Source organism: Hemicordylus capensis, chromosome 4 (assembly GCF_027244095.1).
Source record: "Hemicordylus capensis ecotype Gifberg chromosome 4, rHemCap1.1.pri, whole genome shotgun sequence".
Classification (NCBI taxonomy): Eukaryota; Metazoa; Chordata; class Lepidosauria; order Squamata; family Cordylidae; genus Hemicordylus; species Hemicordylus capensis.
In genome coordinates this window covers 312,707,312-312,717,763 of record NC_069660.1, presented here as the reverse complement: position 1 = coordinate 312,717,763, position 10,452 = coordinate 312,707,312, and the positions used below count along the sequence as shown (strand labels likewise).

At 47.0% G+C, this 10,452-nt stretch overlaps 1 protein-coding gene across 1 annotated transcript; it reads right to left on the bottom strand.

The window, feature by feature from the left end:
- Nucleotides 1-6,386: 6,386 nt before the first annotated feature.
- Nucleotides 6,387-8,618, bottom strand: CATSPER2 (cation channel sperm associated 2). The gene has a single exon (XM_053247902.1). The coding sequence runs from the start codon at nt 8,559-8,561 to the stop codon at nt 7,086-7,088; it is 1,476 nt and encodes a 491-aa protein (XP_053103877.1). The 5' UTR covers nt 8,562-8,618; the 3' UTR covers nt 6,387-7,085.
- Nucleotides 8,619-10,452: the final 1,834 nt, after the last annotated feature.

Here is a 10,452-nt window from a genome sequence, read left to right as displayed (position 1 = left end):
TATTGGGGCGCCGGTGGGCGGGGCGCCATGCGGTGGTGCTTTCCTGAGCCTGACCCCTGGAACTGCTGAGAGAGTCATGAGCGGCCCACAGGAGAGCTGCCACTCATTGGGGGGCGGGGGGGGGGGGAGATCTGCCTGCCTGAGGAAGAGTAAGGAATCATCTGGTCTGCTCTCCCCACAGACTTCATTTCAGCACCTCACCGTTTTAATAGTTTGATGGTTTTTAAAAGTTTTAATGTTTTAAATGTTCAATTATTGTAATGTTTTCACCTTTTTATTTGTTTGTATTGTTTTGTTGCAAACCTCCCAGAGACTTGCGTTTTGGGTGTCATACAAATATGTTAAATAAATAAATAGAACCCACAGGAATTCCTCCAACCCAGCTTGCTCAATTCTGTGTAACCTAGATCTCTACCCTGCTCTTTATCTAGGTAGGATTGGAAGTGAACACTCCTGCCACAATGTTTGGGTCATCTTGGTGTATTTACCTGTGGTAGCAGGTCTTGGAAAGCAGCAGCTATGTAGCAGCCTGGTCTGGGCTTGGGCTCAGCTAAACTGGGTCCAGTCTGGGCTTGCCATCAAGTTGGTGAAACCAGCTTGCAGGCAAGCTCAGGGACTATACTTGTAAAAGGGAATCTGGCTAGGATTCCACTTTACAATTAAAGGGGGATTCTCTAGACTAAGAAGGGGTGACAACAAAAGGGGAATATTTATTTATAGTTTCATGCCATTGGGGATGGCGGCAGCAGGGGCTACTCCAACCCCCCTGCCGGCCTCTCAAATGACATTCTGGGCTGGCTGCCAGATTCCTCTTTACAAGTATACCCCCAAGCCAGCCCACAAGCCAGTTTTTCAAACCAGAGGGTTAGTCCATTGAACAAGTTGTTCAATAAAAGGTGAGTTATTAGAGCCAACCATCTCCAACATGAGAAGACACCTTTGCAGTATGGATACCACCCCAAAAACTACTCCTTTGTGACTAATTTCCACATGTCACTGGAATGTCTCCATCATCTGGGCAAGCTACATTGCTTGGGTACATCCCACTTCCATATGCACTTAGGAAGCTGCTCAGTTAGACCCAGGTGCAGAGCCTGACCGCCAGCAGCCTGTGTGTGACCGCGGCAGCAGTCCCGCTGACCCTGCCCCCACGTCTGATGTCAGACGTGGGGGGCATGGTCTGGCTCCCGAACGGAGCCTTGAGGCTCCATTCGGGAGTTGGAGTTCAACTCCTTCCCTGCTAACTGGGCAAAGAGGCACCTTTTACCGTGGTGATTCTCTTTATTTAGCAGGGGGAGAGTAACTGGCCCTCTCCACCCCCAGCACAGGACCTCCAGTGACTGTTGCTGGTTTCGGTCTTATATTCCTTTTTAGATTGTGAGCCTTTTGGGGACAGGGAGCCATCTTACTTATTTATTATTTCTCTGTGTAAACCGCCCTGAGCCATTTTTGGAAGGGCGGTTTACATGACCCAGCCATTCAAATGGCCTGCATGCATGCGCAGCGGCCTAAACAAAATGGCCACTGCATGCTCACAGAGGGCTGAAACGGCCATGAAACAACCCTGAAATAGGCTGAACCAGCCTATAGGAGAAAGGGGCCAGTAGGGCCAGCAGGTGGTAGGGGAACCACCGTAGACCCCTCCTGTGGCTGCGGCAACACTCCTCCTGAGGTCACCAATGCCCTCAGTGGCAGTAAGTCCACCTTTAAAACAAAAACAAAATTTAATGTCGATTGCACCCCTGAACTGGCCCCGACCTGGCCTAGAGGTTTGGCTCAACCTCGAGCTGAACCGGGTCAGTTCAGCTCGAGGTCAAGCCCTTGAACCAAGTCAGTTAGCGTTTGAGCCAGCTCGAGGCTGAGCCAACTCACACATTTCTATTTGAAATGGGTCTAGATAATCAGTTTCCTCCAAGACTGTCTGGAGCTGGGAGGCCACCACCCTCTCAATTACCGTGCCCAACCATGGAAGGTTGGAGACAGGCCTAAAGTTGCTTAACTCTGAGGATCCAATGCAGAAAATAATCACTTCTTTGCCACACGTATCGTCTGAGCATAGATCTTCAAATGTTTAACTTTATTAGATTTTATTTTACATTGAGGCGCTTCACACGATTCGTGTGAAGCACTTTACTGGGCTCTGGGGAGAGATTGGGCTTAGCTCGATTTCCTTGCAGACGATCAGGCTTGCAGCCCTACCGGCTGCAGGACTACCAGCTCCATCATGGAACTGGTGGGGTCTGTGGGGATCAGGGGCTGCATGGCCCCCAAAAGTCCCAGGATGCCCCACACGAGAGTGAAGGGCATTCTGGAGGGACCCCTGAGGCTGTTTGTAGCCTCTCTGTCAAGGGTCTACTCACGTGTCGCTGTGCACCGCGGTGGCACAAGAGCAAAATACAAGGTCAATGGAGCGCTCATTCTGTTAACCTCATTTAAGGGGAGGGGGATTTAGGTGGGCTAGCCGCCTTAGGGGTGAGCCCGGTGGTTCTGACAATCACTGGAAAGTGGACAGGGCTCCCTTAGCTCACTTTCCAGTGATCGCGGGAATAGGCTCATTGTATCTATTTTATTAATGTTGTGGGCCACCCTGAGCAGTTGTGTACTGGAGGGGGAGGGGTATAAATATTTTAAACAAACAAACAAACAAACAAACAAACAAACAAAATGGTCCCTTGTCCCCAATGGGCTCACATTCTTAAAACAAACATAGGGTAGACACCATACCAGCTACTGGAGGGATGCTGTGCTGGGGTTGGATAGGGTCAGTTTGTCTCCTATAAGAGAATCACCAAAGGTGTCTCTTTGGCTACTGAATGGCAGATGCTCTCCAAGGTTCCAAACAGAAGCCTCTATTAGCCCAGCTACTGTGGAGATCTTTTTAAATGGAGTCGATGCAATGGCAATTGTCAAGCAACAAGAGTTTCAAACTAAAAAAAGAATACATAGCTCGTCCTTAAAGGCCTCATAAAAATTGCTTAGTGGGGAAAAAGGCACTAGGATTACTCTTCATTCTTTGTTTCCTGAGAAAAGAAAGCCGTTCCTTTTAAGCGTGCTCCCCAAAGATGAAGCAGTTTTACAAGAAAATTTTTGAACAATTTGCCCAGAACCATTCCAAAAATCTGACACATAATATCAATCCTGAGAATCAAAATGACACACTTGGTCTGCTCTGATCTTGAGTAATTCTTCTAAAGCCCTTGTAAATTGTCTAAGGAGGAAAAGGGGCCCTTGAATAATGCCATTCAAAAGAGCTATTACCACAAATGTTTCCTTAGATGTCAAATTGGTTCACTTGGAAGAACCAATCCAAACTCTTGTTCCTTTCCAGTAATCCTTACAGATAATTAAAATGGTTTTCATGTCCTCTTTTTAAGAATACGTAGAGGTGATCTGCATAACGTCTTTTAATAATGACTAAGCAGTTTGATTGCATTGGCACAGTTATTATTTCATTAATCCTATAATGATGAACATTCAGCAATAGCTGTGTTTACTTTTTCTTTTGGTAAGAGTTATGTTCAGTGCATATGTTTATACTGAGGTTTCACAGGCATTCTTTTACCCATTTTTAAAAATAGCACAATGTGGCTGTATATAATTTTAATGTATTAAACATTATGATGCATTATTTGAATTATACTTTCTGAATTGTTTTTTTAGTTGCCTTCGACAAAGAGCATTATGTACTCCAAAGATGAAGCAGTTTTACCAGAAAAATGTTGTACAATTTGCTTTGCTTCTCTCTCTCTCTCTCTCTCTCTCTCTCTCTCTCTCTCTCTCTCTCTCTCTCTCTCTCTCTCTCTGATACTGCCCCAAACTTCCATTTCTGGGTGGTTTACAACAAAATAAAACAAATTAAAAATGGGAAAAAACCCCACCCACATTTAAAACTACAGTCAGGTTAAAAAACTTGGGTGGAAAAAAGAGTCTTTAGGGACTTTTAAAAAGCTGTCAGAGATGGGGAGGCTCTTATTTCTGTAGGGAGCACATTCCAAGAAGGCCTGCTCCTGCGTAGGCACCAGATAAGCTGGTGGCAACTGCAGATGAACCTCTCCATATTATCTCAGTGGGTGGTGAGGCTCATGGCAAAGAAGACATTGAGCCGGGTCTCACAATCAGTGAGACCAGGTTCTTGAGAGTGTGCGGGGAGAGTGGGATAAGCCCTCTCTCCCCGCACACAAGCAGGGAGGGAGCCCTGGGCAGCCGAATCGGCCGCCCACACGATTGCTGGCTCTGTGATGGAGCCGGTGGGGGCTGGGGAGTTTGGGGGATGCGTGGCCCCGGAAGCTCCAGTATGCCCTGCGCGAGACCCCTGGAGCCAGGAGGTGGCTTTTTGCCTCCCCTCCAAGGGTCTACTCATGAGTAATCGCGGCGTGGATCTGCGCTGCGGCTACTCACGATCGGGAAGCCTGAGTTTGCAGAGCGCTTGCTCCGCAAATCCAGACTTTGGGGAGGGCTACAAAAGCTGGCTAGCCGCTTGTAAGCCACCGGGCTTGTGGTTTACACAATCAGCAAAAACCGGGCTAGGCTGTCCTAGTCTGATTCTTGCTGATCGTGAGAATAGCCCCATTCTCTTAAATATCCAAGGTCTAAGCTTTTTAGGGGTTTATAGATTATAAAGAGCACCTTGTATTTCAATATTGTTGTTGTTATTATAGATATTGTCGCAAAATATAGGCTCTTCCCAGTAAAGTTTTTTTTTGTAGTTGACTGATGGTGATTTCTGTGGCCCCTATGGTGTTGAGGTGGTCTTCAAGTTGTTTTGGAATTGCACCTAGGGTGCCAATTACTACTACTACTGCTACTACTACTACTACTATTATTAATATTATTATTTTAATTAATTTATTCAATTTCTATACCACCCTTCCAAAAATGTCTCTGGGTGGTTTACATGATGCCTTTGCCATGATTGACAGCTGGGATGGGGTTCTTACTTTGGAAGGCAGTGTTTGGTTTACACCAAACAAAACACTTGTGATTATGTCCAAAAAGTTCAATTTTTGGTTCCTTTGTCCAGAGAACATCATTCCAGAAGCCTTGTAGTTCATCCAGATGCTCCCTGATGAATCTGAGCATTGCAGCAATGTTCTTTTTAGAGAGCAGTGCTAGCTGCTATCCTAGCTATCCTACCATGAACATCATTCCCACTCAGTTTTTCCCTCTGAAATTTCTGCTGATCATAGCATGACAAGTTCCCACTGACAGTCATGGTGCAGACCTAACTCAGGACCTTTAGGACCTTGCTGTAGGGCAGGATGCCCAAACTCAGTCATGCAGCTTTCCTCTACAGGGTGGTTTACTTGTTACACCAAATATTAGGCACCTGATTGTGATTAGTCCATTAATTGTGCTAAGGACACTAGGGGTTCACTTACGATCTAATACACTGATCCTGAATTAGCTGCATGGTTTCCGCTTTGTACATTGTGTCTCAAGAAACATCATTGTTTAATTTATGCCCTTTTATTGCATTAGGAAAGACTGGTTTCAATTACGCAAGGGTATCATGGTAAGACCTTACAGTGTGATCCTCATTATTCTACTTGGGGTTCACAAACCTTTTCTCAGCTCTGTAGATGATCAATAGCATGGGGGACATGATAGAGCCACAGATGACCTCTCCCCAGTGTCTTCACGTAGCTGTGAAACAGCATGGGGTAGAAGATGGAACCTTTGACCAATGGTTAAGTTGTCAAACAGCCTGCACCACCTTCTGAAATTGCCCATCCAGAAAGGACTGGAATGAGCACAACAGAACAGAGCTTCTGAGTCCCAGGCAGTCAAGTGTTTCAGAAGGATACCATGGCCAAGAGTACTGAAAGCTATACACAGCATGCCCTGGAAGGGTAAACTGAGGAGAAAGAGGAAGAGGGGCAGTGGCAGCAGGCTGGAGCTTGGCTCAGGGGCCAGGGCCACCAGGGGGTGGAGTGGCATGGCGCACATTTCACCTCAGGTATCCATTTACATTGAGCCAGCTCTGTACTCTGCATGAGGTAGAAGATACCTCAGCTAGAAGCAAGGCCTTTATGTCATTGCTCAAAGGCCATAGAATCCTGCTCCAAGGTGCACAGGCTGCATTCCTTTCAGCTTTTAGGAGGAACAACAAGGCACTGCTAGCGACTATGGCCCTTGATGTTTTTACTAATCTATTGGCCTTAAGCATCCTTCTGCCTCCGAATGGCAGCCCAGAAATGTTTTAAAACAAATAATCAAATGTGAGAGTTAAAGAAGAAAGTTAAAGAAAATATGATAGATAGCTAGATAGCTAGACAGATAGCTAGATAGCTAGACAGATAGATAGATAGATAGATAGACAGACAGATAGACAGATAGATAGATAGATAGATAGATAGATAGATAGATAGATGCAATACTGTAACAGATTCTCTCAAAAATGAAAAACTTTTATTGATTATTAGCTGAACACAACATCCTTCGTTAATGTGCAGTGAAGCAGGTTGTTTTTGTTATGGATTTCGATTGAAGTGGGTGTTTACAGACTTCCCCCCTATTACTTTTATTTTGAAGCCAAATAAAAACCATGTGTATATATATTTTAAATGTGCCCAGTATGTGGTCATAGGGAAATGTAGCATTCAGACTCTCTTCCTAAGGAAGGGAGGTTGGCTCTCCAGCACTATCAAACACTGAAGGTGGTTTGTGAAGAGCACAAAAAGCGAATGTTTATGCAAAGTGCATGGTGGTGCATCATCTTCATAGGGGTTCAGAAGATATGCGCAAATGATGTGGAACCCCAACATTCTATTATCATGGAAGTGATCGCAGCTACCTCAAGACTTCAACTGGAGCAAATGAGACAGCATCCTGTGGCCTTGTTTGTGCTATGTGGTCTATTCACATCTGGTTCCTCTTTTTCAAAGTAAGTCCAGTTTAGTAGCAGCTTTTTGCCTTCTTTTGGGGCCATGCTTGACTGAGAAAGGACAAGGAGGAGAGTGGGGGAGCAAGCAAGGATGAGCAAGTGGTGTGGGGCCAGGAGGGATGTTGTAAAGGATTTCACTTCCTCAGCCATTGGCTGGGCTGACTTCTCTCCTGGGACAGACATGGTCTTCCAGGAATGCACCCTACTTATCTTCAAGGTTTGACAGAGCTAATGCAACATAATGCTGCAGTTGCTTGCGTTCCTCCAGATTGTACTGCAGCTTCTCCAGCAGCTCAAAGTAACGGAAAAGGGAATCACGAGGCCATACCACTTGCTCATCCTCATCAGCCTGCTGAAGGGTTGGCAGGTTCTTGTGGATGTAAGTCTCCCAGTCCAAGCCGTGTGGTTGGAAGTCTTGGATGACAATACCTGGGTATTCTGTGCCTGGAAAAACAGAGCCTGCCTCTGATCCCAATAGGTCATGTGATTTGACAGGCATATCTTGCTGCCCATGGGTCTGGCTGTACCTCCCTTCCATAAGCTCAATTTTGAATTGGTCTGCTTGTGCCTGAGTTTCAATCTGCTGCACTTCCTCATACAATTCAGTACGAATGTTCTGGAAATTAGTCACCATGATGGCCACAATGAGGTTCCTGAAGATGAAAGCCCCAAGGAAAAGCCACACAGTGATGAAAAGGCCACAGATGACTGTATTCGTGTCTGGAAGCTTCCACATGTCCTGAAGCAGAGCGTACCAATGGTCCATGGTGAAGAGAATGAAGATGGTCACCAAAGCATTGGGCATGTCTTTGAAATACATGTTGTATTCAAGGTCCTTCCGATCTGAGCGACTATAGCTCTCAAAGAAGAAAATGCCTGATACAGCAAAGACATAAAAGAAGAAAAGTAAGAGCACTATGATAAAGGCCATGGCCTTCACTGCTTTGGTAATGGCCATGATGAGGATCCGGATTTGTGGGACCCTGGAGAAGAGTTTTAAGCAGCGCAAAACACGGAAAACCTGGAGGACCAATATGATCCTCTGGTGCCTGGCACTGTAGGCGATGTATAATAATTCAGGGAGAATGGATATCATGGTGACCGTGAAGTCAAAGACATTCCAGGGGTTTTTCCAGTAATCCTGAAAGCTAACCATCCAGTGCAACCCAATCTCAATCAGAAAGATGAGCATAATGACCAAGACAACCACCTCCAAGGCAGTCTTCACTGTAAGCCAGTGCCAATCCTTCCTCTCCAGTATCTCCGATAATATCATGAGGCATACCATGTTCATGCAGATTAGGAAGATGATGAAGCCTTTGAACAAGCTGCTGTTCAAGACCCAAGATGCCCACATGGTCAAAGGGGGCGAGTGCTTGCAGCGTACCTGGATACGATTGCGCCAGCGTTTCTCTTGGGTGACCATGATGTTCCGGATGGGTGCCACATTGAAGCGGACCAGCTGGTGGTGGTCTGTGAGCATCAACTTCCTTTGTTTCTTTTCATCCAGGAAATCCTGTATGTTGTGCCGCGGGACAGCATGGCTTAGCCCACGCAAGTGGTCCATGAGGTAAAAAGTGTAGATCAGCTTTGAGCGAATGGCATCAGCTCGTGGAAGCACATGGAAGGCTGGGTTGGCTTTCAGATCGGAAAAATCTTTAAAGGTTGGAGGATTCATGGCTCCTCCTTACTGAGGCTCAGCAGTGCTCAGAGCCAAATGGAAAGGTTCTTTATGGCAGTGTTACAGAATCCAGCAATGACCTCACAATCCAGAATACTCATAAGGAACATAGGAACCTGCCTTATACCGAGTTATACCATTGGTCCCTCTAGCTCAGTATTGTCTACACAGACTGGCAGAGGCTTCTCCAAGGTTTGTGTGTTTGTTTGTTTATTTATTTACTAGTATTTTTAAGCCCGTTGAAATAACGGGCTCTAGTGGGGGTGTGTGTGCTAGTTTTCTCCTCCTCCCTTCTCACATGCTGGGCGGAGCTGGCAAGGAAGCAGATTCCTCCCCACCCCTTCCCTGCCTTCCTCCCATCCAGTACAGCCAGAGCAGAGAGGGAGCGGCTCCGAACCCAGCACCATGGCCAGCCTCACAGTGTACAGCACCTCCGTGATCAGCTCTAGGGAGGTGAGCGGCGCAGGAGAGCCGATGTGCGGTCCTGGGCGGGAGGTGCTCCGCCAATTCCCCCCCACTCTTTTTCTCCAGGCTCCGAGGAGGAGGCGCAGCGCAGGCTTCGCTTCCCTGCCTTGCCTCTCTGCTTCTTCCCAGCCCCCCCGCCCCGTTCGCTCCTTTGTTGTTCCTGCTGCCTTCTTTTCCTGGCTCCAGCTGCACTTCAGTGTCCCCACCTCTCTGCCGCCCGGCTTCTTCCTCTGTCTCCTTTTTCGGCGGGCCAGACCCACCACCGCCTCTCCTTTCCCCGCGGCCGGGGTGCTGCCTGCTGACCCGCCGGACCCGCAGCCGCCTCTGTACTTTTCGGCGGGCGGGCCAGACCTGCCGCCGTTTCTCCCTTTGCCTCCCCATGGCCGTTTCTCCCCTGAAACTGGACCCCCGCTGCCCCCTCTGCTCTCCCGGTCCCCTCGTAGCCGCCTCTGCTCTCCCAGTTCCCCGCTGCCGCCTCTGTCCTCCCTGTAGCCCGTTCCTCGACCGCCACTCTCCAACATGGCCGCCGTGTCTCTGCGGCCATATCTTTTTCGGACGTCTGGGCACGCGCTCCGTGCATGCCCAGAACAGCCGAGAAAGACACGGGCACAGGGACACGGGATTACACCTAAGCATTTTATTATAGAGGATTGTTAGATTTATATACCGCCTTTCATTAAAAACAATCACAAGGCGGTTGCAGGAAGTTGTCCCTCTTTTCCCTGTCTTGGAGATGCCAGGGAGGGAACTTGGAACAGATGATCTTCCCAAAGCAGGCCAATCTCCTAAGGGGAACATCTTACAGTGCTCACATATGTAGTTCCCCATTCAGAGGCTTTTAGATTAAAGTTTTAGTTTTTGTTTGTATTTTAAATTTTTTAAATTGTGTTTATGTTTTAATTGTTGTGGTTTTAGATTGTGAACCGCCCAGGGACTTGCATATGGGGCGGTATAGAAATGTGTTAATAGAATAAAATAACAACTATTTATATACCACTTTTCCACAAAAGTTTCAAAAATGGTTTACACAGAGAAATAATAAATACATAAGATAGATCCCTATCCCCAAAGGGCTTACAGTCTAAAAGAAACTTAAGATAGACACCAGCAACAGTCACTGGAGGTACTGTGCTGGAGGTGGATAGGGCCAGTTACTCTCCCCCTGCTAAATAAAAGAGAATCACCACGGTAAAAGGTGCCTCTTTGCCAAGTTAGCAGGGGTCTATTTATAGGCAATGGTTCAGTTTGCCAAGCCCAATTCCAAGTCTGATTGGGCGAGGTCTTCCCATCATACTTCAGGGGTGTGGAGAGGTGTCAGTGTGACGTCATCTGCATAGCAGCCTGTTCTGTATGAAGGCTCTTACAAAAGGCCAGCATGTGGCTGCCATAATGTGGAGAGAACATCTCTTAGGCCAGTTTACAC